Here is a 27,118-nt window from a genome sequence, read left to right on the forward strand (position 1 = left end):
AACCCTTTCATTTCGCCTTTGTTGTTGTGAACTGTGAACCTGTTTCAGAATTTGCCCAAGTCTCGTGAAGGAAAAGTGCAAACCATGCTCCCAACAACACTATATTAGATTATAAGCATTAAGGACCCAAACAACATGAAAGGGTTAATCACAAGTTTTTCCTTGTGACTGATTCTGATAAATGAGATTAAAAAATTACGCACTTTCTTCTTAACTGTATGGATGACCACCCGAGTCTAATGATTAAACGTCTTGTCACGTGTTTGTTTTCTGATTAATAGAAGCTACAAGGGCTCTTAAAACTGGTTCAAATAAAATATTTTAACTATCAGTGACTGTAACAGTATACTGAGCGTACTTGTTCCCTGTGTTTAAGGGCATTTATTGCCATCTGTGGTTAAAAAGGAAAGATCAGTTCAATAATATTTTTTAAAAACCTTCAAAAAGTTTCCAATAACACAATTCAGTCAACACATCTCAAAACAAGAATCGGAAGTTGCAACTAATTCAGTTTGAGTTCAGTTCTGATTAAACTCATTTAAGCTGCATTTAATCGTTCAAAACAATGAAAATGATTTCATCTCTCTTCTTTTCCCCTGGTGAAGAAGATTTTCAATGATACCTCGCGATGAAAACCACTTCTTTATCGAACCTCTTTCCATCATTATCTAAAACTCTCTTCAAAGTTATGGTTTCCTCCAGCCATTTCTCTTCGGTAGCAAACCCTTCAAAGCTCGAAACGTAAGAAAAATGCTCGGCCACACCTTGAATGAACAAGCCACCTTCGCTTGGAGCTAGAGGCCGGTTTCAATTTTCCGCGTGAAAATGCAGCAATAACACAAACTCTCTGACGCCCAATTCTCCGTCTTTTATGAGTTTAAGGGCAACGAAGATAATTTCATTTTTTTTCTTCGCTAGGTAAAGATTTTCTTATCTCTCCACTGCAAGCACTTCTTTATCGCATCTCTTTCCCTTATTTCTAACCCTCTTTACATAGGCAAAATTTTGCAACCTTTTCTCTTCGGTTGAACACCCTTGGAAGCTTGAAAAATATTGAAACTGCTCGGCCATATCTTGAGTCACTAGTAAGCCAGCCTGGCTTGGAGCTGGCGGCCGGTTTCTAGCGATATACGGCAAACTCACCGACACCTTACTCTCCTTTCTCCCCAAATTCCATCGGAATTTGAGGCGTACAGGTCGATTCGATTAGTTTTTCTGGCCCATTAATCCCCTTAAAATAGTGAGCAGTGATCCACTCACCATTACTGAGCACCTTCCGGAAGTTCAATATTTCCTTACGCGCAGAAATTCGCGTCACATGTTCATTCTGACGATACTCGTAGTCTTTCGTGAAGTTCATGACCAAAAACCTTAACCACCTTTCCCTCGTTTCGAAATGTTTCTTACCTCTTGGTTTCTTCTTCATCCACTGAATTCTTATACAAATACTCTCATCCTGAATAACCTTCTCTTAGGCAATGTAATCCTCGACCCCTCCCACCGTCTATCTAGGAATTTTCGGACTTAACAAATCCGTTAGAGGTTTCCAACAGTCAGGTTATGTTTACAAGCTCATGATGGCCTGTTTTCTTTTTTAATTGAAAAGTAGCAAGGTGAACAGAAAATTTCTTCGAGCGGAATTAGACTTAAAACATTTATTTTCTCTGGCAAAAGTATATTTTCGTGTCTGAGTTTTGCAACCATTTAATTAGGGGCTGTTACGGGTCAAGCTTTTCTTAGAACTAACCTCTCCACAGACATCTGTAAACAATTCTTAGAACCCAGACATTTACATCCTGCATAACCTGCCTTGATTGGTTGCTATCACTAACGTTAATATGATAATTTATGTAAAAAAATTTCGCATAAGTGACTTTTTTCAACTCGAAATTTCTGCGTCAGTTTGTTGTACTCAATCATGGATGTCAAAACCTTGCTTGACAATCTTCATGATGAAGTATCCTGTTCTGTGTGTATGACAACATTTGCTGAACCAAAGATTCTGCCATGTTTGCACAGCTTCTGTCTACACTGTTTAAACGGGATCTTACTACGAACAAGTGGGCGCCATGATGCATTTCTCTGTCCCGAATGCCGAAGAGAAGTCCAAGTCCCCAGCAGTGGAACCCTCAAGGATCTTCCGACAAACTTTCGTATCAACAGTTTGCTAGATGTGCTGGCCATCAAAGAATGCCATACTACTGGAGTGAAATGTGGAAACTGCGAGAAAAGTAGCAGACACAGTTCTTACTGTTTTCAGTGCTGTGCGTTCTGGTGTGACGAGTGCATCACTGCGCATAACATGATCAAAGCGAATAAAGAGCATCGAGTTCTCGCTCTAAAGGATTTTGAGGATCAAGACATCGAGGATGTATTTAAGCGGCCAGTATTTTGCCAACAGAAGCATCACGAAAAAGAAGAACTCAAGTTCTTTTGCAAGAGCTGTGATGTTGCCATCTGTAATTCGTGTGCTGCAACCATCCATGATGGCCACGCTAAGATTCTTCTAGAAGAAGCAGCGAGTGAACGCAAGTTACAAGTCGAGTCTTTGATCGAGTTGCAAAAGGAGAAAATTCAACAGAAGAAAAACAAAATCGCTGTCCTTGAGAGACAGTGTAACCATATTGAAGTGCAAGCCGACGCAGTGAAACGAGACATCCATAGGCTTGCCGAAAATATGATAGCAGCCATTGAAACAAGGAGGAAGGAAATGTTAAACAAAGTTGAAACACAACAAAAAGAGTCCCTTGGATGTGTGCGAACTCAACAATGCGAGATAAACCGTCAAGTAAAACTGCTGGAAATAGCTGTCGAAAAAACTGTAACACTTTTAAAACGAAGTACAAGCGCCGAGATTACACGGTTGGATAAGTCACTGAACACAGTCTTACCGGAAGAGGTCAGCGATGATGGAAAACAAGCCGCTTCTGACCTTGAAGGTCTTCGTCAATTTCGTTTCACAGAAAACAAAACCTTACTTGATAGTTTAAACTCTGACAGCATCGGCTCATTTGTAACCTTTGTGACTAAAACTATCGCTCATCAGTCAACTGCCGAAGGAAAAGGAATCACTGAAGCGATTGTTGGACTTCAATCAAACTTTTTATTAACAACAAGAAATACAGAGGGAGAACAATACTACCATGAGCGTGACTGTGTAATGGTGGAAATCAAAACTCAGCAAGGCCATGACTGTGCCACGGAAGTGCGAGTCCAAGATAACAACGATGGTAGCTACAAAGTCAGATATTTCCTCAAAGATACAGGAAAATGCCAACTATCAGTGAAAGTAAATGGAGAACATATTCGTGGCAGTCCATTTAATGTTGTGGCGAAACCCAGACAGTTTAGACCCTTGCTATCTTTTGGACAAAAGGCTTCGTCACCTGGAAAGCTTGCCTTCCCATATGGAGTGGCCGTGAATGAACGAGATGAAATTTTAGTGACTAACACATCTAACCACAGGGTTCAGGTATTTAGTAGTGATGGAATTTACTTAAGATCTTTTGGTAGGAAGGGTGATAAACAGGGAGAGTTTAATTACCCTACTGGCATAGCGCAGGATAAGAATAAGAACATAATTGTTGTGGACACTCAGAACCACAGCGTTCAATTGTTCAATGATCAAGGTGAGTACCTGAGCCAGTTTGGTGGTAAAGGAAATCTTGATCACCAGCTGAGTAGTCCTTATGGATTATCTGTTGACGGGAATGGAAATATCATTGTTGCCGATAGGGGCAACAAATGTATAAAAACTTTTTCATCCGATGGCCAGTTTTTGTATAAACTTGGTGAAGGTGAAGCTTTTACTGCTCCTTTTCATTGTATTCAACATAACAAACATCTCATAATGTCAGACAAGGATGAACATTATATCAAAGTGTTTGATATAAATGGTGATTTTTTGTACAAATTTGGAAATAAGGGAAACGGGGATGGGCAGTTCGACTTTCCTAATTTTTTGTCGGTTAACAAGGCAGGACACCTGATGGTCTGTGATACAGACAATCACAGAGTTCAGGTATTTGAACTGAGTGGTAAATTTGTAACAAAGTTTGGAAAGAGAGGTGATGGGCCAGGAGAGTTCTTGCTTCCAACATGTACAGCAGTTCTTAGTGATGGCAGGATAGTTGTGGCTGATTGGTTTAACCATCGTATTCAGATACTTGGGTAAATGTTGATTAATGCAACTTCTGTTACATTCAAGCTTTGAAGTAATTCTGAAAAAAGCTGCATCAAAACACCTAGGTTTTTTTTTCTTTCTGGTTTGAATTGGTGTATCATATCGCTCATTTGTAATCTTAAGACTCTAGTTTCTTAGGGAGGGTAAACACCACAGATCGAAGACAAATTGTTGTGATACTGCATTAGATTCTAGTTTGTTAGGGAGGGCAAACAATAGAGATTGAAGAAAAATTGTTGTGATAGTGTATTCACTATTGAAAGAGAAGCATCAATCAATAAACTGAGTTTGATCGAATGAGGAAAGTAATAATCTGTTTCAGAGTGTTCAGCTTTCTAGTGTTATTTACATACGTTTAAACGACAGGGTTGTGCAGCTCAGTTAAAATTAATTCGGGAAATGGAAGTTCAGTTCCGTTCGGCTATTATCCGGCTCGTGAGGGAAACCTCCAAACCATATTCCTTACAACAATGTATAGATGATAAGCTTTTAGGATCACACGTTTTTTCCCCTGACTGATTCTTATGAATGAGTGAAAAAAAAACTCCACTTTTTCTTAACTATATGGACAGCCACTTACCACGTGTTTGTTTTATCATTGGAAGGTGCAAGGGCTCTTAAAACTGTAAAAATATTTTAACTATCAGTGACTCGAACAGTCATACTTGCTCCTTGTGTTTAAGGGCGATCTATTTCCCTATGGGGTCAAAGAGGAAGGATCAGTTCAATAATATTTTTGAAAACCTTCAAAATATTTCCAATAATGCAAGTCACTCAACACATCTCAAAACAACAATCGAAAGTTGCAAGTCGAGTCTTTGATCGAGTTGCAAAAGGAGAAAATTCAACAGAAGAAAAACAAAATCGCTGTCCTTGAGAGACAGTGTAACCATATTGAAGTGCAAGCCGACGCAGTGAAACGAGACATCCATAGGCTTGCCGAAAATATGATAGCAGCCATTGAAACAAGGAGGAAGGAAATGTTAAACAAAGTTGAAACACAACAAAAAGAGTCCCTTGGATGCGTGCGAACTCAACAATGCGAGATAAACCGTCAAGTAAAACTGCTGGAAACAGCTGTCGAAAAACCTGTAACACTTTTAAAACGAAGTACAAGCGCCGAGATTACACGGTTGGATAAGTCACTGAACACAGTCTTACCGGAAGAGGTCAGCGATGATGGAAAACAAGCCGCTTCTGACCTTGAAGGTCTTCGTCAATTTCGTTTCACAGAAAAAAAAAACCTAACTTGATAGTTTAAACTCTGACAGCACCGGCTCATTTGTAACCTTTGTGAACAAAACTATCGCTCATCAGTCAACTGCTAAAGGAAAAGGAATCACTGAAGCGATTGTTGGCCTTCCAAGAAATACAGAGGGAGAAGGTTGAATGAGCGTGACTGTGTAACGGAAGTGCGAGTCCAAGTAACAAAGATGGTAGCTACAGAGTCAGATATTTCCTCAAAGATAGAGGAAAATGCCAACTATCAGTGAAAGTAAATGCAGAACATATTCGTGGCAATCCATTTAATGTTAAGGCAAATCAGAGGTCCAGACCCTTGTCATCCAGGAAATCTTGATCACCAGCTGAGTAATCCTTTTGGTTTATCTGTTGACGGGAATGGAAATATCATTGTTGCCGATACGGGCAACAAATGTGTAAAAACCTTTTCATCCAATGGCCAGTTTTTGTATAAACTTGGTGAAGGTGAAGCTTTTACTGCTTCTTCTCACTGTAATCAATATAACAAACATCTCATAATGTCAGACCTTGACGAACATTGTATCAAAGTGTTTGATATAAATGGTGATTTTCCCGTATGATTAAAGATACTGTAAATGAGAAACCCATATAATGTACTTATCTGTGAACAATGTTTATATTTTCCATGATAGGAACTTTATCACGAAAATGTAGTGTCTCTTTTCGACTGTCAGGTAATGATGGAATTATAAAAATTTTTGATTTCGAAGAAGATGTGGCCATGTGGTTGGATATTTTGGAAGATTGCCCCGAATGAATGAATGAGATACCAACCACAGTTTTTTTTTTTCGGAAAAATACTAGCTGTTCGTTTCTTTCATACTTGAGTGCCTTGTAAATTGATCTTGTTTTGAGTAACGCATTTGTTTTCGGCTTACGGTATTCAACGAAACGAAACGAAACGAAAATTTTAACTAGTGAAAATTTTAACTAGGTTACGATTTTGTTACTTAAATTAACTTTCTCAGATTCAACGAAACCAAACGACACAACATTTGACCCTGGATTGATGTTTTGCTAAATACGAACGCCTGAGGCTCAGTAATTGACGAAGATCCTAATATTGCTACATCAAACGGGGAAAATATAAAAGGGGGCACATTTGGTAATTGACTAAACAATGAACTCAAATTCTTACCATAAACGGCCTTGTTCTGAAGTATGGTCTTTCCGGTAAAGCGAACATTGCCGTGTCAAACAGGGAAAATATGAGTGATTTTGGTCAGGATAGTCGTCTTGCTTCGCTAAATACCAACGTAAAACGCCGGGGGTTTAGTTGGTAAATGATGATATTTTAAGAAAACTGCACGCCTTCCTCATGAAATTAGTTAATTATTATTATTATTATTATTATTATTATTGTTATTATTATTATTGTTATTATTTTAGAGAACTGCTTTTTGTGAAATATTTTTAAGGAAAAATCTATTATTGTTATTAAGTTAATAACGAAGAGATTCAAAACTTTTCTCTCAGTTAGAGACTTTTTAAACTTGTTGTGTAATATTTATACCTTAATTATGATCATCATTATAATTATTATAAGAAGCGTGTATCCATGAGCTTTTTCTGGGATTTTTACTGGACTTTTGACGCATTTGTTTTCGATTTTTAAGCATTAAAAAAATTGTTATTGTTATTATTATTATTATTGTTATTATTATTATTGTTATTATTATTATTAATATTGTTATTATTAGTTAAATAGTAATTAATCATTAGTTAATTAATTAGGTAATTATTAGTATTATTATTTTCTTTTTTATGCAGCAATCGAAACATCTCTTTTGTCTTCAGAGTAGTTAGGCCAAGGGTATGATCAGCATTCTCCTCACATACATTTACTATATATAATCATAACATGTTTAATTTCCGGAATCGCCTAATGAATAAATATTTCAGCTTATTGGAAATAAATAACTTCTGGCTATTTGTTCAAATCCCAGGTTCTAATGTACGCTAACTCGAATTTTTAAATTAATTAATAATGAAAACGTTTATATGTGAGGGTTGAGGTTCCCTCCTTACTACCCTTTATAGCTAAAACAGGCCTCTAGAAAACAACAACGATGATAGGAACTTTATCGAACTGTAACTGTAACACTAATACACCGAAACTGGCAAGAAGCTATAAGAGACTTAAGTAGCCGTGGGCCATATGGCGTTACTCTGAGGCTTTTCGCTTTGTTCTTTTGATAGCCGGTTCAACATGTTTGTTTTCTTTGTTTGTTTTTTCGCCTTGTAGTTCATCTTCGATCTACACCTTTGCCATTTAGTTGCCAGGGAGGGTTTTTTGAGTGTCAGGCAAGGAAAAAGAGCTGGTCCCCACAGTGAAAACTAAACTTAGGGAATCTTTTGAAAATTTTCTAGAAACAATAACGCCACAGGTATACGCCTAGGAAAAACTTTTTAAAATAGTTAACTTGTATGTTGTACAAATTCATTGTCGCTTTACAAGCAACCTTTGATCCCAGTCCTCGGCTGCATGACCTAAAATATGGCGTTCCATTTCCGCCAAAATTCAATGTTCTATTTTACATCGTACTTTCCACAATATTTTTTACATTTTGCGTTTGTCATTCGAGTTTGCACTGGCGATTCAACTTTTTTGCATTCAACATTCAACGTGTGTTTATGCAACATTTAAGTTATCGCTTTCGACATTAAACTTTTTAGAGGCAACAGTGTAGTTTTCGAATTCGACCCTCAAGTTCAGTGGAATCCACATTCATGTTTTCGCATCCAACATTTAGCATTTGTCCTTTTTAAGTTTTGGCTTCCGACCTCCGACTTTGGGTATTGTACTTGCAAGTTTTCGCGTTCGATATTCAACTTTTCGAATTGGACTTTTACCCTCTGGTCAGTGACTGAAGGAGATTGTGGGCGCAATCGCCCTGAGCCACCCCTGTTCAAAAGGTGGACGATAGGGACGAGAGAATTCCCAGTTGAGTGGACTTGGGAGACCTTTCTCCACTCCCTAGCCGTCGGGGGACGATCATGGCCGGCGGTCGGCAAGATATCGATGCTGCCGCACAATCTGCTTGTTTAGGTGAAGTGAGAGTTACCCTCTTGAGGGTTGCTGAGCGTCTTTCTTCTCTGGAAGAAACACCACCTCCAAGTAAGAATCGGGCAACCTTTGGTATGAAGAAGTTAGTTTTTTCGCGTGCTGACGCAAGTACGTGTACGTCATCTCCATCTTGATCACTTCATGCGCGCTGTACGTTGGAAGGCATCAATGGTAGAATTAAATATTTTTCCTAGAGCTTTTGCTTGCAATACTCTTATCTTTGTCTATTTTTCTCGTTTTTTTTTTTACTCAGAGTAAATCACCCGTATAGGTGCATAATTATTACGTCAGAGATTTTTGGCAGTTCAGAGGGTTCTGTCTGAATGATTATTAATTTTGATTATTTTCAGTCAGCACACAGAATGCAAATCCTTCTCCAGCTGCCTGTGTATCTGCTTCTGTTGCTGCTGAACAGCGGAGACTGTTTAGCTGTAGTAACAATGCAAAACGAGCACGTTCCTCTGGCAGCTCTCTTTCAAAGTCCAAACGAAATGCCACATGTACTTAAAGTTTGTGTGTTTAGCTGCTAAGGAAGAGGTCGAACGTCCACCAATTTCCGTGAAAGAAAGAACGGCACTAGCAAAAGCCGGCTTTGGTGATGCCAGTATTACCTTTGGGTATAACAAAAGCTCTGTTTATAATGGAATCATCCAACGATTTCCTCAATTGAGTGAGGTCGGGGGTTTTTACTTGCTGTTGTTTCAGAGAGGTATTGGGGAGGATGCAGGATTCCATCGAATTCTTCCCCCACGCACACCTCAAAGGCTGAAGGAGTTATGTGGCCAAGCAAAAATTTTCATGCGACCTGTTCAAAAGGACATTGAGCTTGATGACAAAAGTGGAGAAGAAAGAGATGTAAGTTGGATATTAGAAATTACCCGCTACAATAGTAGTAATGCCAGTGACTCTTTTTGCTCCATTTCTTGTTCGATTGGTTGTATTTAAAGTAGTTGTATGGTGATTAATTAGAAGCTCATTGTTGATAATTTATAATGATTATTTAAAAAATTATTTGTTTGAATTCACCAGTAAGAGTATTTGTACATGTTTGCTTAAATTAAACAACAAGGTTGTTTTATCCTGCTATTGGGTTCTTTTATGTGCGCAGTACATTAAATCCAGTCTGGAATATATATCAGGCTCCATTACTTCTTACTTTTAAAGTAGTATCTGTGTGTTTTTTATGATATCAGACGAAATGTGTGGTTTTTTTTTTTAATTTTTCTTTGTCTCATGTTCATAACCATTTATCAGAACAAAGGAAATCCTTAAACAAACTAGCTGAAGAACAGTTTAACATGAGTTACATTGCATACCTTCAATTATGCAGGCATTTATAACTACTGCTTACATGTATTTTTGTTGTTTTGCCTTTACTCTTCTAAATGACTCTTTAGGCTGACAGTGATGTCCCTATGATTAACTGTTTTACCTGTGGTGCTGCTATCATGATGACGGATATGCAGTAGCACCAGGAAACTCACCAGGAAGGAGGGACCAAGCAGCCTGAAGATGTTTTTGAGTTCAGTGCTGGTCAGTACAGTGTATGATCCACACTCTTTGTATCTTAGACTTGAAAGTATAATTTAGTGACTTCTTGAATTCTGTTATATTATATTTGAAGGAGAGTTCTGAAAATGTCAGAACAAACTGAAAATTCCTTCAATTATATTTTGTTGTTATAGACAATGACAGTAACTGGGAACCTCCCATAATGCTCCAGCCTTCTCAGCCACAGAAACAGCAGCAGGACAAAGGTGTGTACAGTATTGCAAAAGGGATAAGATTCAGCACTGTAGTATTCATGATAAATTTTTGGGATTATTCAGATCAACCTAGAAGTGGGGTGAACTTGAAGTCCATGCATGAAAATAAAGAATAAACATCTTTCAACTGGAAGCAAAAAGTAACAATCCCCTATTCTGTATTTGGGATTACTTTTTACATGGCTCTACACAGGTGTATGGAATCTTAAAATACAGTTTAACCCATGAAGTTAATTTTTTATTCTTAAGCAGTAGTCAGGGGAAAACACCAAGAGTCATGCAGTGGGGAAGGCCGTTCCAACAGCTGGTAAGTTTCTCTTCTTTCTATTATAAAATGAGGTTTGCTGTTGTTGTCTTAAGGGATTTAAATTTCAAGGACAATCATGCATTAGGCTAGAGGTCTCTGGGCAAGTAAATGTTGATGACACTGATTCCAGATTGATTGTGCCTGCCTTTGGCTTTTCTAATGAATTTGTATGTGATAAGAAATGTATATACAATTATTATCCTTGAAATAACACTTGACTACTGATACAGTAAATAAACAACATTCACTGTAACTTGGATGAAACCAATGACATGGTCCATAGTAGCTATGGCCAGTAAAGCAACAATCTTGTTTTGATTTGTATATCTCGGGGATGGTTTGATCATTGTTATGATTATGCACCTCCAGACCTCCAGTTAGTGTCATGTACTCATGTCAATTATTATCCAACTACACCTAGATGAGTACAAATAATGCCATAGACGAGTACAAATATCATGCGGTATTTGTACTCGTCTATTGTAGTACCAGTTAAACAGGTTTTTTTGCATCGCGCAAGCCAAGAATTGGATTGTAGTTACGAAAAAAAAAACAAATGGCAGACAATTTGAATCATATTTCCAACGACGAAGAGTCAGAATGGCTGGCAAATATAGATCAAAGTTCATTAGATGAATCGAACAAAGAAAAACAGCTTGACGACCAGAAAATCTCTTCAAAATAGAAACAGCAGCACGACAACGTGCCAGTTCCATTCCGCTTCGCATACTTCTTTCACGCACTCCCCGTAAATAAACATCCGCAAAATTCGCCCACACTAAAATACCAGTTTGGCGTGTTGGATAATAAATAACTTATTAGATGTTTTGTTGTGTAGTATCGCTGAGTATTTTTACTTGTTATTTGTATTTTGACTCGCCCTATGGGCTTGTCAAAATATGGCAGAACTTGTAAAAATACTCAACGATACTACACAACAAAACGTCTAATAAGATATATGATATCTCAGCTGTTCCAACACAAATTGACCACCTCTCAGAAATGTTCCCTGATAAGAGTCGCGATTTTTTGAAAGCCTGTCTTCAAGTGGAGGGTTCATTCAATCAGGTTGTTATGTCACTCCTACAGGCAACAAGTAAAACTATCCTTGATGATGACAAAAAGGACTCGATGAATTCACCGTCTGAAACACTAGGAACCTGTGGTGATACTCAGGACCTGAGTGCTGAATTGAGAAACCTTCAGAAAAATTTCTCTTCAGATCAAAAGGAAAAGGTGAAGGTAGATGAGGAGGATATTCTCAATGATGCTATGGCTTACTATTAAGATCAAGATTTTGACCCAAGAAAGAGGCTAAGAATCATATATAGAGGACAGGCAGCAGCAGACACTGGTGGGGTCATCCGTCAATTCTATGCTCAACTACTGAGTGCAATTTCAGATGCCTTTTTTCAGGGTTACACATATCGAAGTCCAGTTTATAACTGTGATATTGTAGCATCAGGTGTTATGAAGCTGGTGGGGACCATCATCGTTCACAGTGTGTTACAGGCAGGACCTGGGTTTCCTGTATTTAGCCCAGGAGTGTATAATTACCTGGCCAAAGGTGATTTAAATGAAGTGATGGAAGGAGTCACTATTAAAGACTGCTCATATCAGATGGAACATTTCATAACCAAGGTAAGAGATAACAAAAGCTACATTTTAACATCATGATAATTAAAATATTTTAAATTACAAACTATCTGTAAACAGTGCAAATGGACTCTTCCTCTGGGGGAACACCAACTATGTTAAGCAAAAGACAGCACTTGTGTTTCTTGCATACACTGATCATCTACTCATTCTTAAACAGATACATTGTACATCTATTTTTAATTGCTTGCTAGAAGATGTGGCAAAAGGTCTGAAACCTGTCTGATCAAGGACTCCAACATTCTACATGGTGCCTAATACTATCACTGGGTGAAGGCAGTATCAAAAACATATGTAAAACTTTTTATCTGAAAGACAAAGGGTTTGATTGACGGTTTGTTTGTTTTTAAGATTGCAAAAGTTGAAGATGTTTCTGAACTTGACAAAGATGAGATAGCAAGCGTTCTCTCAGACTGTGGACTTTCCATGACATTAAGTGTGAGTTTGCAAATTTTAATGAAATTAATTAACAACAGTGTAAAACACAATATTAATACAAAAGTATTTAGAACTTGCACACTATCTTGATATCAAAGGCTGAGCACTTAACCTCATTTTGATACACAGGAGGGTGACTTGGACACGGCCAATTACATATGAAATTGGTAAAAAAAAAGACAAGTAACTTGAAAATACCTAAAATTTGAGTCTTTATTATAGATTTTTCGAAATTGATGTTTCTTTTAAGGCCTTAAAATGTTAGGGAGGTGCACTATACCAACAAAAGGAGTATACAAGTATGTACACATAACTGATCAATGCAATCTCTTTCTTAATGATTTTGTTATAACTACATGTAAAACTACAACTTGCAGGTCAATGGTTTATCGCTGAGTTATGAATGTTCTCTGCATATCTTTCAGAATGATAACAAAATGTGAGTCATTCAAAGCCTTATTATACATGATGCCATCGGGAAGCCCAAAATACTGTTAGATCAACTAAGGCAAGGGCTACACACTCTGGAATTTGGGTCCAGAATGCAGCTACATCCTTAGCTTTTCAAAGAGCTGTTTGTGGCAGGAGAGAAGGAAATTCAGGGTTCTGATGTCAAGGGAATATTGATGTTTCCATCAGAGATGAGTGATGCTGAAAAAGACATCATGGAGCACATGACTAAGTTTACATTAGGTGCAACACCAGATGTTCTTAAGTCATTCCTCACCTTTGCTACTGGGGCACCCTGCTTACCGGATTTTGGTTTAGGGAGGATCAGGATCGAATTTGATGATGTAGATTCCATTTTATCATCTACTTGCACAAAGAACATCACCTTGCCAAGAAATTTCCCAGACAAGGACACCTTCCTGGTTGCACTTCAAACAGGTTGTGATAATTATGGGAAGGCATTCACCAGTATTTAAGGATCTCTTTATGGCATGTTACATCAGTAGTTAAAATTTAAATTTTTTCTGTTTTAATAAACACTGCAAGAGTGGTGCAAACCTTCTCGAGGTTCTTATGGTGATAATGATTCTAAAAGTTGAAACCAAAGGACCTATTTGAAAGGTATGGATCTTCATTTGAACAACACTGTCAGTGACTGTTGAATTTGTGGTGAAATAATTATCCAAAAAGTTGCAATTTATTGTTCCAGTTCTGTACATGTAACATTGCATGTCAAAAGATCAAAAGAAGTTTGTGAAAATTGCTGTTACTTTAAATAAACATATGACTTGATTGTTTTTTGTTTGTTCATGTTTAATTTCTTCACTAACCCTTGATGGTGTTTCTTTTTACAATAAGTTGGTGATTTCACTGAATACTTCAACCCCCTCTAAGTATGTTAAATTGTCTGTTAGTGGTAGGAGATGCATTTCCTCCTCAGTGAATGGACAGTTTCTGTCCGCAACTTCAACATAATCAGGGCATTGTTCTGGGATGGGACCTTGCCAATCAATCCCATAGTTGCTATAATTGCCCTAAAAAGAAAATGATAATAGTAAGCAATTTGTTACATACTTGCTGCCAAAGCATTAACCCTAATATCATGCACTGCTGGAATGAGGATAGAAATTGTTGTTCATAGTTCTTGCATATTATTTGACACAAGTAATGCTGATTAAGTGAAACCAAACATGTTTCATACCTTGAACACTTCACCTTCAGGACCAAGAAATCCCCATGCCTCTTGCAGTCCACTAATCCATAACTGCATAGGTGTTTTGTTTCTTTCTGTACGTAATGGATGGTGAACCCAAGCATCTTTCCAATTACTCAGATGTCTGTTGATGATAGGCAGGAACACGTAATGTAGGCACCAGAGGTGACAATCATCATTTGCATTTAAGACCTACTGGTGTTCCAGGGTATAGAAGAGTTCATAGAAGAGGCAAAGGCAACCACCATATATGTCTCTCCAAAGTCATTCAATCCTTTGATTGTGTGTACTCTTTCCTAGTGATTGCAAAGTATACAACTTTACAGATTGATAAAACGTTATTTTACTTCATTAACCATAAAACATTATCTAACAATCTGGAGTTGAATACCTAAATGTAAACAGAAGAACAAAAGACACTAAGAGTCATATTCAGTTTCAGTCCCTCATCTCTTTCAGGATAAATTAAAATCATTTATCAGGAGTAATACAATTTATCAAATATAATTGTGTTCTACGTGTAGCATACCCCATCGATATTACAATCAATCAAATGTAATTGTATTTTACGAGTAGCATACTTGATTGATTGCTTAAAAAAAGGGGGCTTGGCCTACAGTTGTACAACATGGTTTTTGGTTAAGGTTTATCAACAAGCGACATGGATTTATGGTAAACCTTGACTAGTGTAAGTTGCATACATGTGATATTAGCATGGAACAAGAAAACATCACTGTTGATAGTAAGTAACAGCAGGGGAGCATATGAAAGGCATTTTGTCTATGCTCAGCAAGTTGTTCAATTATCAACATACTCAACAAATAACAACTTGATTTTGGAAGCATGGCAAGGGGAGGGCAATCACCAGGCTGAAACTTAACAACTAGGACAAGCATTCATGAAAACAATGGCCTTCAAACTAAATGAAACTTGTGAGTTATTCATAGTAAAATAATACTATTTATGCAGCATGATTTCTCCTTGCCTAGAAATCCTCAAGATTAGTTCATGATCACAAGTACCTTTTTCATTATATATTCATGCAAAAAGTAGAAACTTTTTTTGAAACCTTTTCAGGATCTAAAGTATATTCTGAATTCAAGATCCCATCCTTTAGAAACCCAGAAAAAGTCATCTAGCTAAGGAAAGATAGATTACAAGTAGTTAGTCCCTACATTTCTGCATGGATAGTAGAGTGAGTGAAACATGAGCAGGCATAAAAATCATCCCACGCAGGAAAGGAAAGATACAGGGAGAGAGAACAATGCACTTCACTATTCCTGAGGAAATATGCGGACTACTCATAAACTGACCAAAGGAATAATTCAGTACTCTGTACCTGTAATCATACTTCTCCTGCCTGGCCCTCGCTGTATGTTAGTAAGCATATAGGTTGCTACATCTATATTCTCCCCTCCTTTATCAGAGCGGACCCGAGATGGAAGGCCATACTCTGATACAGCTTCACGAAAGCATGAAAGAACAGTGCTTGCTTTGTTGTCATTTGAGGCCTTCGAATAGACTGGAATTCGTGAAAAGCCATCAATTCCACCATGGATAACAATTCTCCATCTTTAAAAAAAAAAAATAACAACTCTTACATAGTTTACATACAAGCGTGAAAAACAAGAAATCAAAGCTCCCGTAAGGGTAACCTTAAGCATGTCTGGTGTTACCAGCATTTGTTAAAAAATGGGGACAAGGGAAAAGTTATCCATCTTGATCGATGTCTAAATGCTACTTAAAACACAGTTTAAAAAAAGCCTTGCATCAGTTGGTGTTGTGGCCACAGTTAACATGTGTTTGCTTTTAGGACATAAAGGTGTGTATATTTACAGGTGTCCAATAGCAGAAGGTTGATTGTGTTAAACTTCAACAATACATGACAGTTTGTTACAGCTCCACCCACAAGATCACTGAGAGACTATGACAATGTACACTATAGAACAGGTATTTTTATCAGTACCTTATCAACTTATGGTTCCATCTATGTGCCAGAGTGAAAGTGGATACCTAACATTGTAATTTCGCCTCCTGGTGGTACTTTTCCATCTCTCCATGATACCAATGGGATCTGTTCGCAATAGGGATAATCTTATTCTTTCTCACTGGATACGAAACCCTTTGCTCTGTAAATAACCTTTGCGCATTCATAAACCCATTCCAGGATGCTGGCTTGAAGCAGTTCGAACGAGCTCATTCAATTGGCTGTCTTCTATAGGACTGAACATACCTGAACCAAAGCAATAGGATAAAAAAATTTCAGTCTTAGTGTTGAGTAATGAATAGCAATGATGATGATGATGATGACAATACTACTAATAATGTTATTTTAGTACCATTTTGCCATAAAACTTAAGCTGGGCAGAACAGTGACCTAAATTTTTAGTGCAAAGAGAGAGATTTTTATTCTTCATTGCTATCTCATTCTTAATGTTATTAAAATTTAACATTTTAAAAATAAGTTACAAAAACTGGCTATGATATTCTTATATTTTGCATAATCTTGAAGACTTCACAGTGCACGAGGCAGGAGTTGTTCTGTCACACGCCCAATTTCTGTGTTTTACAGGTACTGGGCCTGCAGACGTGTAAAACTGCCATGATAATAATAACATTCTTCAGGACTGAGGCTATACGTGACATTGTAGCTTGTTCTCAGTAAAGTTATTGGCAGAAAGCACTAAATCTGTGAAGTGTGGATGGTCAACAGCTATAAAGATAATGATGTTATAAAGGTAATCCATTATTTATGGGTCTGGATCTCCAGGAGAAAGTGAGGTGAAAATTTTAATTTGCAAATCTAATCACAACTGTTTGGTGCAACAACTACCTAAAGGTATTCCCAGAAAGTGAAATAAAAAATTTTAGTAACTACCGGTTAAGTATTTGCAGGATCAAACAATGCTTTTTTATAGCATCAATCCAGGACTAATTATTATTATTTAGTTGTACAAAATTGTCCTTATAGTGGTTCATTTTCTCACTATTTACCTGATACACTCAACCCAATTGTTGACATTCTCCTCTCAACCGTCCTGACACTCACCCCAAGAATTTCACTAATGTCACATACTTTAAACCCTTGCTGAAGTAAAAAATGAAGCTGTTCCTCGCTGATTTCGTAGGAAGGTCTCCCTCGTGTCCCTCTATTATGCAATGGAGCTTGATATGCACAGTTAACATGGTTTCTTTGATCGATTTCTACCAACATCCTGTAAGCATGTCCAATCAATTCTGAGACTAGTTCATCCACGTCAAGACTAACAGCTATTCTTTTCAAAAAATCCAACTTGAAAACTATTGGTTGGAAATCTAAACATGGATCTCCAGATCCCCCAAATCTGTCTGTAGCACTTATTATATCCAAGACAGCTGAATTCAAATACGCCTTGTCATCAGACAATTGCTGGATCAAATTTTTCAAGATGACTCAAATTGATTCAAAGTTTAACAGCACTTGTGAATGATAATACAATTTCGGGAAAATGTAAGCTAAATTAGCAGAAGAGATGTAAACAAATCACGAGCGCCCCACTAGACTAAAGAACTCGGCCATCTTCGACCTGTTGGCGAAGTCTGGTCTAGTGGCCGGGAGTGGAGAAAGGTCTCCCGAGTCCACTCAACTGGGAATTCTCTCGTCCCTATCGTCCACCTTTTGAGCAGGGGTGGCTCAGGGCGATTGCGCCCACGATCTCCTTCAGTCACTGACTAGCGGGTAAAAGTCCAATTCGAAAAGTTGAATATCGAACGCGAAAACTTGCAAGTACAATACCCAAAGTCGGAGGTCGGAAGCCAAAACTTAAAGGACAAATGCTAAATGTTGGATGCGAAAACATGAATGTGGATTCCACTGAACTTGAGGGTCGAATTCGAAAACTACACTGTTGCCTCTAAAAAGTTTAATATCGAAAGCGATAACTTAAATGTTGCATAAACAAACGTTGAATGTTGAATGCAAAAAAGTTGAATCGCCAATGCAAACTCGAATGACAAACGCAAAATGTAAAAAATATTGTGGAAAGTACGATGTAAAATAGAACATTGAATTTTGGCGGAAATGGAACGCCATATAGTAGAAGGTAAAAGAGTTTTCAAAACTTCATACAGAATATGATTAACTAGGGAAAACACTGCTCAAATTTTCGTGAAAACACCTGATTTCCTCCCTGAAATTTCATATAAAAAATTCTTTCACAGATCTAAACACAAGGATCAAAAGTCCAATTTCCTCACATTCTGAAGACACTTGTCTTTCGTGAAGTTCATGACCGAAAACCTTCGACCATCTTTCCCTGACGTTTTGAAATGTTTCTTCCCCGTCAGTGCGATCTTCATCCATCATGAATTCTTACTCCTCGATCCCACACTGTCAGAGATTGTTAAATGTTAATCGATTTCCACTTGATTTTGCGATGAGGTCACATATGATTTGAACTTTGAAGTGAAAGGAAACAGTAGCGTCAATAGCAAGTTTTTACAAGTGGAATTTGACAATAAAGATTTATTTTCTTCAGTGTAAGCCTGAGTTTTGCAACCATTTAATTAGGCGCTGTTATGGGTCAAGCTTTCCTTAAACTAACCTCTCCACAGACATCTGTAAACAATTCTGAGAACCCAGTGATCTCTATCCTGTTTAACCCGCCTTGATTGATTGATATCGTTAGAGCGATAAATATGATAATTCAAAACCAAAAAGTTTTGCATTGCGTGAGGCGACTTATTTCAACTTGACATCTGTGCGTCAGTTTCTTGTACTCGATCATGGATATCAGAATTTTGCTTGACAATCTTCCCGGTAAAGTATCTTGTTCTGTGTGTGTAACAACGTTTACTGAACCAAAGATTCTGCCATGTTTGCACAGCTTTTGTCTTCACTGTTTGAACGGGATCCCACGAACAAGTGGCCGCCATGATATATTTCTCTGTCCTGAATCCGAAGAGAAGTTCAAGTCCCTACCAGTGGAAAGCTCAAGGATCTGCCCACAAACTTTCGTATCAACAGTTTGCTAGATGTGCTGGCCATCAAAGAATGCCATATTACTGGAGTGAAATGTGGAAACTGCGACAAATGTAGCAGACACAGTTCGTACTGTTTTCAGTGCTGTGCGTTCTGGTGTGACGAGTGTATCACTGCTCATAACATAATCAAAGCGAATAAAGAGCATCGAGTTCTCGCTCTGAAAGATTTTGAAAATCAAGACATCGAAGATGTATTAAAGCGGCCAGCATTTTTCCAACAGAAGCATTACGAAAAAGAAGAACTCAAGTTCTTTTCCCGAGGGGGGTTATCCCTTATAAGGCCTTAATGGGGACGTGCGGCGAGCCAGGGTATGTTTTTCGAGATTTTTCTCTTAAACAGGGTATCGAATTTATCATTTTTTGTCTTAATCAGGGTACCGATTTATCACTTTTTGTGTTAAACAGGATATCTTTTCTTGGAAGATAAATAGCAAAATTTTTACAAGCTCTAATTTTAATTAATATTAAATTGCGTTGATTTTGGCATTGATACCAGGCACATTAAATGTCTTAAACATTGTATTAAAAAACGGAATTCTGTCTTAAACAGTAAAGGAAAATCAGCGATATTTGTCTTAAACAGGGTCAGGGTATGAGGGGCCGCGCCGCGCCGCACCTCCCCACCCAGGAATAGATCGAGTACCCCCCGGGTTCTTTTGCAAGAACTGTGATGTTGCCATTTGTAATTCGCGTGTTGCAACTATCCATGATGGTCACATTAATATACTTGTAGAAGATGCAGCAAGTGAACGCAAGTTACAAGTTCATTCTTTAATCGAGTCGCAAAAGGAAAAAATTGAACAGAAGAAAAATCAAACCGCTGACCTTGAGAGACAGTGTAACTGTCTTGAGGCGCGAGCTGATGCAGTGAAACGAGACATCCATACCGGGCTTGCTGAAAACATGATCGCAGCCATTGAAACAAAGAAAAAGGAAATGTTCAACAAAGTTGAAACACAACGAAAAGAATCCCTTGGATGTGTGGGAGCTCAACAATGCGAGATAAACCGTCAAGTGAAACTGCCAGCAACAGCGATCGAAAAAACTGAAACATTTTTAAAAACGAGGTACCAATGCCGAGGTCACACAATTAGACAAATCACTGAACAAAGTCTTTCCGGAATAAGTCAGTGATTATGGAAAAGAATCCTCGTCTGACCTTGAAGGTTTTCGTCAATTCCGTTTCAAAGAAAACAAAACAGTACTTGATAGTATAAAATCGGACGGCATCAGCTCATTTATGACCTTTGTGAATAAAACTATCGTTCATCAGTCAACTGCCGAAGGAAAAGGAATCACTGAAGCGATTATTGGCCTTCCATCGAAATTCTTATTAACAACAAGAAATAGAGAGGTAGAACAATGTCGCCACGAGCGTGATGGTGTAATGGTGGGAATCAAAAATCAGCAAGGCTATGACTGTGCTACGGAAGTGCGAGTCCAAGGTAACAAAGATGGTAGCTACAAAGTCAGATATTTCCTCAAAGACACAGGAAAATACCAACTATCAGTGAAAGCAAATGAAGAACATATTCGAGGCAGTCCATTTGCTGTTAACACGAAACCCAAACAGTTCAGACCCTTGTTATCTTTTTGGACAAGAAGGTTCATCAGTTGGAATGCTTGCCGGTCCATATGGAGTGTCAGTGAATGAATGAGATGAACTCGCCGTGACTGGAGACTGGTAACCACAGGGTTCAGGTATTCAGCAGTGATGGAACTTACTTGAGGTCTTTTGGTAGTGGGGGTTATAATAAGGGAGAGTTTACGAACAATAACATTACAGTAGTGGACAAAGAAAACCACAGCGTTCCGAATTGTTCAATGATCAAGGTGAGTACCTGAGCCAGTTTGGTGGTGAAGGAAATCTTGATCACCAGCTGAGTAATCCTTTTGGTTTATCTGTTGACAGGAATGGAAATATCATTGTTGCCGATACGGGCAAAAGTATAAAAACCTTTTCATCCAATGGCCAGTTTTTGTATAAACTTGGTGAAGGTGAAGATTTTACTGCTCGTCTTCATTGTATTCAATATGACAAACATCTCATAATGTCAGACAGTTAGGAACATTATATCAAAGTGTTTGATATAAAAGGTGATTTTTTGTACAATTTTGGAAATAAGAGGGACGGGGATGGGCAGTTCAATGAACCTCGTCTTTTGTCAGTTAACAAGGCTGGACACCTGATGGTCTGTGACAGAGAGAATCACAGAGTTCAAGTATTTGTATTGAGTGGTAGATTTGTAACAAAGTTTGGAAAAGAAGGGAGCAGACCAGGAGAGTTGCAATATCCAACATCTTCGGCAGTTCTTAGTGATGGTAGGATACTTGTGGCTGATCGTTATAACCATCGCGTTCAGATATTTGAGTAAATGTGAATAAATTCCACCTAGACCGTACTTTTTAAGAAAATTGTTTTCTCCTAATTTTGAAATCATCTCCCAGATATAAGCTTTAGTCTTAGTGAAAATAACATTTTAGAACTTTGAGTCAATTGATTCGATTTGGTTCATTGTAGTAATTAGTTCGTGCTTCACGTTTTACTTTACGATCAACTTAAAAATCTTGTTTTTCCGAGTAGTTCTCCGTATATATAGAGGGATGTTATCTTAATTGAATGCATAGTTTATCGACACTTTTTTAAATTTTAGAAAGGTTATTACAAAAGGAAAAAAATTTGTCAGCTCCAAAAACAAGTATTGTCTTTTTTTTTTTCTTTTTCATGAGCTCAGATGGACAACCCTTTCATTTTGCCTTTGTTGTTGTCTCTGTCCTTATCTAATGACTCTTTCTTTTAGATCACTTGTTATAACCAAACAATACTGGTGTATCAGTGTAGAGTTTCATGAAGCTGAATATCAAAGTGCAGTTGAGCTGATTAATGAGTACAAAGTGATTGCCATATTCCTGTAAATCACACATGCAGTGTTTGCCGAGAGAAACTGTAACGTTCAAAAAACTGCATCGCGATACTTAAAGTTTTTTTTTTTTGTTTTGATCGATGTAAATTATCATTCATTTGTAACCTTTAGATTCCAGTTTGTTTGGGAGGGAAAACACCAGAGATCGAATTAAGAAAAATTGTCGTAATTAAGTGTATTCATTATTGAAAATAAATCATTATTCAATAAAAGTATGATCGAAGGAGGAAACTGTGGACCTGTTCAGAATGTGCAGACTTTTAGTGTAACTAACTATAAACGACAGATTTGTACAGTTTGTTGGGAATTCTCCGGGGTAGCGGTGAAGTTGAAATAACAACTCAGATGTCGCTGATCACATTACATAGCCGATTTATAATTAATTCGGAAAATGGGACTTCAGATCCGTTTGCCCAAGTCTCGTGAAGGAAAAGTCCAAACCATGCTCCCAGCAACACTATATTAGATGATAAGCTTTGAGGACCCAAACAACAGGAAAGGATTAATCACAAGTTTTTCCTTCTGAGTGATTCGGATAAATGAGATTAAAAAATTACGCACTTTCTTCTTAACTGTGTGGATGACCACCCGAGTCTGATGATTAAACTTGAGTCTTGTCACGTGTTTGTTTTCTGATTAATAGCAACTACAAGGGCTCTCAAAACTGGTTCAAATAAAATATTTTAACTATCAGTGACTGTAACAGTATACTGAGTGTACTTGTTCCCTGTGTTTAAGGGCATTTATTTGCATCCGTGGTCAAAGAGGAAAGATCAGTTCAATAATATTTTTTAAAAACCTTCAAAAAGTTTCCAATAACACAATTCAGTCAACACATCTCAAAACAAGAATCGGAAGTTGCAACTAGTTCAGTTTGAGTTCAGTTTGAGATCAGTTCTGACTAAACTCCTTTAAGCTGCACGTAATCGTTCAAAACAATGAAAATGATTTCATCTCTCTTTTTTCTCTAGTGAAGAAGATTTTCAATGACACCTCGCGATGAAAACCACTTCTTTATCGAACCTCTTTCCATCATTATCTAAAACTCTCTTTAAAGTTAAGGTTTCCTCCAGCCATTTCTCTTCGATAGCAAACCCTTCAAAGCTCGAAACGTAACCAAAATGCTCCGCCACACCTTGAATGAACAAGCTACCCTCGCTTGGAGCTAGAGGCCGGTTTAAATTTTCATTGGGAAGATGCGGCTATAGGATGAACTCTCCGACGCCCAATTCTCCGTCTTTTCCGAATTCCATCAGCAGTTTAAGGGCAACGAAGATAATTTCATTTTTTTTCTTCGCAAGGTAAAGATTTTCTAATCTCGCCACTGCAACCGCTTCTTTATCGCATCTCTTTCCCTTATTTCTAAACCCGTTTACATTGGCAAAATTTTGCAACTTTTTCTCTTCGGTTGAAAACCTTTGAAACCTTGACAAATATTGAAAATTCTCGGCCATATCTTGGCTTGGAGCTGGCGGCCGGTTTCTAGCGATATACGGCAAACTCACCGACACCTTACTCTCCTTTCTCCCCAAACTCCATCGGCATTTTAGGCGTACAGCTCGACTCGATCAGTTTTTTTGGCCCATTGATCTCGTTAAAATAGTGAGCAGTGATCCACTCACCATTGTCGAGCACCCTCCGGAAGTTCAATCTTTCCTTACGCGCAGAAATACACGTCGCTTATTCATTCTGACGATACTCGTTGTCTTTCATGAAGTGCATGACGAAAAACATTGGACCATGTTTCCCTCATTTCGAAATGTTTCTTCCCTCTTGATTTCTTTTTTATCCACTGGATTCTTATACACATGCTCCCATCCTGATTAACCTTCTCTCAGGCGATGCAATCCTCGACCCTCTCACTATCTAGGATTTTCCGAGCTAAAAAATCCCTTATAGTTTTAAAATAGTCAGGTTACGCATACAAGGTCATGATGGCCTGTTTTCCTTTTTAATTGAAAAGTAATAGTAGCAGCATAAACAGATATTGTCTGAATTTGACTTAAAACATTTATTTTCTCTGGCAAAAGTATATTTTCGTGTCGGAGTTTTGCAACCATTTAATTAGGGGCTGTTACGGGTCAAGCTTTTCTTAGAACTAACCTCTCCACAGACATCTGTAAACAATTCTTAGAACCCAGACATCTACATCCCGTATAACCTGCCTTGATTGGTTGATATCAATAGCGTAAATATGATAATTGATACCTGTAGTTTCGCATAAGTGACTTTTTTCAACTCGAAATCTCTGCGTCAGTTTGTTGTACTCAATCATGGATATCAAAACCTTGCTTGACAATCTTCATGATGAAGTATCCTGTTCTGTGTGTATGACAACATTTACTGAACCAAAGATTCTGCCATGTTTGCACAGCTTTTGTCTGCACTGTTTAAACGAGATCTTACGAATAAGTGGGCGCCATCATGTATTTCTCTGTCCTGAATGCCGAAGAGAAGTCCAAGTCCCCAGCAGTGGAACCCTCAAGGATCTTCCGACAAACTTTCGTATCAACAGTTTGCTAGATGTGCTGGCCATTAAAGAATGCCATACTACTGGAGTGAAATGTGGAAACTGCGACAAAAGTAGCAGACACAGTTCTTACTGTTTTCAGTGTTGTGCGTTCTGGTGTGACGAGTGCATCACTGCCCATAACATGATCAAAGCGAATAAAGAGCATCGAGTTCTCGCTCTAAAGGATTTTGAGGATCAAGATATTGAGGATGTATTTAAGCGGCCAGCATTTTGCCAACAGAAGCATCACGAAAAAGAAGAACTCAAGTTCTTTTGCAAGAACTGTGATGTTGCCATTTGTAATTCGTGTGTTGCAACCATCCATGATGGTCACGCTAAGATTCTTCTAGAAGAAGCAGCGAGTGAACGCAAGTTACAAGTCGAGTCTTTGATCGAGTTGCAAAAGGAGAAAATTGAACAGAAGAAAAACAAAATCGCTGTCCTTGAGAGACACTGTAACCATATTGAAGTGCAAGCCGACGCAGTGAAACGAGACATCCATAGGCTTGCCGAAAACATGATAGCAGCCATTGAAACAAGGAGGAAGGAAATGTTAAACAAAGTTGAAACACAACAAAAAGACTCCCTTGGATGTGTGCGAACTCAACAATGCGAGATAAACCGTCAAGTAAAACTGCTGGAAACAGCTGTCGAAAAAACTGTAAGACTTTTAAAACGAAGTACAAGCGCCGAGATTATACAGTTGGATAAGTCACTGAACACAGTCTTACCGGAAGAGGTCAGCGATGATGGAAAACAAGCCGCATCTGACATCGAAGGTCATCGTCAATTCCGTTTCACAGAAAACAAAACCTTACTTGATAGTTTAAACTCTGACAGCATCGGCTCATTTGTAACCTTTGTGAATAAAACTATCGCTCATCAGTCAACTGCCGAAGGAAAAGGAATCACTGAAGCGATTGTTGGACTTCAAACACACTTTTTATTAACAACAAGAAATACAGAGGGAGAACAATACTACCATGAGTGTGACTGTGTAATGGTGGAAATCAAAACTCAGCAAGGCCATGACTGTGCCACGGAAGTCCAAGATAACAAAGATGGTAGCTACAAAGTCAGATATTTCCTCAAAGATACAGGAAAATGTCAACTATCAGTGAAAGCAAATGGAGAACATATTCATGGCAGTCCATTTAATGTTGAGGCGAAACCCAGACAGTTTAGACCCTTGTTATCTTTTGGACAAAGGGGTTCCTCAGCTGGAATGCTTAACGGCCCATATGGAGTGGCAGTGAATGAACGAGATGAAATTTTAGTGACTGACACTTCTAACAGCAGGGTTCAGGTATTTAGTAGTGATGGAACTTACTTAAGATCTTTTGGTAGGAAGGGTGATAAACAAGGAGAGTTTAATTTTCCTACTGGCATAGCGCATGATAAGAATAAGAACATAATTGTTGTGGATACTAATAACCACCGCGTTCAATTGTTCAATGAGCAAGGTGAGTACCTGAACCAGTTTGGTGGTAAAGGAAATCTTGATCACCAGCTGAGTTGTCCTTTTGGTTTATCTGTTGACGGGAATGGAAATATCATTGTTGCCGATAGGGGTAACAAACTTATAAAAACCTTTTCATCTAATGGCCATTTTTTGTATAAACTTGGTGAAGGTGAAGTTTTTACTGCTCCTTCTCACTGTATTCAATATAACAAACATCTCATAGTGTCAGACAGTGGTGAACATTGTATCAAAGTGTTTGATATAAATGGCGATTTTTTGTATAAATTTGGAAATAAGGGATACGGGGGTGGGCCGTTCAATAAATCTCGTTTTTTGTCAGTTAACAAGGCAGGACACCTGATGGTCTGTGATATAGAGAATCACGGAGTTCAGGTATTTGAACTGAGTGGTAAATTTGTAACAAAGGTTGGAGAGAGAGGTAATGGGCCAGGAGAGTTCGAATGTCCAACATGTACAGCAGTTCTTAGTGATGGCAGGATAGTTGTGGCTGACCGGTTGAACAATCGTATTCAGATTCTTGGGTAAATGTTGATAAATGCAACTCCTGTTACATTCAAACTTTGAAGTAATTCTGAAAATAGCTGCATCACAACACCGAGGTTTTTTTTTCTTTCTGGTTTCAATTGGTGTATCCGTATCGTCCATTTGTAATCTTAAGATTGTAGTTTCTTAGGGAGGACAAACACCACAGATCGAAGACAAATTGCTGTGATAGTGCTTTAGATTCTAGTTTGTTAGAGAGAGCAAACACTAGAGATTGAAGAAAAATTGTTGGGATAGTGTATTCACCACTGAAAGAGAAGCATCAATCAATAAACTGAGTTTGATCGAATG

At 38.0% G+C, this 27,118-nt stretch overlaps 2 protein-coding genes and 1 pseudogene across 7 annotated transcripts; 2 read left to right on the top strand and 1 right to left on the bottom strand.

Moving 5' to 3' along the window:
* Window positions 1-1,718: 1,718 nt before the first annotated feature.
* Window positions 1,719-13,930, top strand: LOC111347376 (E3 ubiquitin-protein ligase TRIM71). 5 transcript variants are annotated; one of them, XM_088744058.1, is made up of 8 exons: window positions 1,719-8,564; window positions 8,864-9,368; window positions 9,911-10,046; window positions 10,199-10,270; window positions 10,529-10,586; window positions 11,676-12,227; window positions 12,440-12,680; window positions 13,106-13,930. In XM_088744058.1, the coding sequence occupies exon 1, from the start codon at window positions 1,919-1,921 to the stop codon at window positions 4,172-4,174; it is 2,256 nt and encodes a 751-aa protein (XP_088600184.1). In that variant the 5' UTR covers window positions 1,719-1,918; the 3' UTR covers window positions 4,175-8,564; window positions 8,864-9,368; window positions 9,911-10,046; window positions 10,199-10,270; window positions 10,529-10,586; window positions 11,676-12,227; window positions 12,440-12,680; window positions 13,106-13,930. The 5 variants fall into 5 exon arrangements, with proteins under 5 accessions (XP_088600184.1, XP_088600183.1, XP_088600182.1 ...); XM_088744057.1 differs by having other exon boundaries at window positions 12,594-12,680; XM_088744056.1 differs by having other exon boundaries at window positions 11,676-12,680.
* LOC148717521 (uncharacterized) lies at window positions 12,229-17,776 on the bottom strand (annotated as a pseudogene). Its single transcript, XR_015994990.1, has 5 exons — window positions 17,338-17,776; window positions 16,310-16,576; window positions 15,683-15,915; window positions 14,332-14,639; window positions 12,229-14,164 (listed from the first exon to the last, which is right to left on the bottom strand). The product of XR_015994990.1 is annotated as an uncharacterized LOC148717521 (transcript).
* Window positions 17,777-19,119: 1,343 nt separating this feature from the next.
* On the top strand, window positions 19,120-27,116 carry LOC111347375 (E3 ubiquitin-protein ligase TRIM71-like). Its single transcript, XM_088744063.1, has 2 exons — window positions 19,120-21,687; window positions 22,167-27,116. The coding sequence occupies exon 2, from the start codon at window positions 24,563-24,565 to the stop codon at window positions 26,807-26,809; it is 2,247 nt and encodes a 748-aa protein (XP_088600189.1). The 5' UTR covers window positions 19,120-21,687; window positions 22,167-24,562; the 3' UTR covers window positions 26,810-27,116.
* Window positions 27,117-27,118: the final 2 nt, after the last annotated feature.

The sequence above is a fragment of the Stylophora pistillata genome, chromosome 13 (genome assembly GCF_964205215.1).
Source record: "Stylophora pistillata chromosome 13, jaStyPist1.2, whole genome shotgun sequence".
Taxonomy (NCBI): Eukaryota; Metazoa; Cnidaria; class Anthozoa; order Scleractinia; family Pocilloporidae; genus Stylophora; species Stylophora pistillata.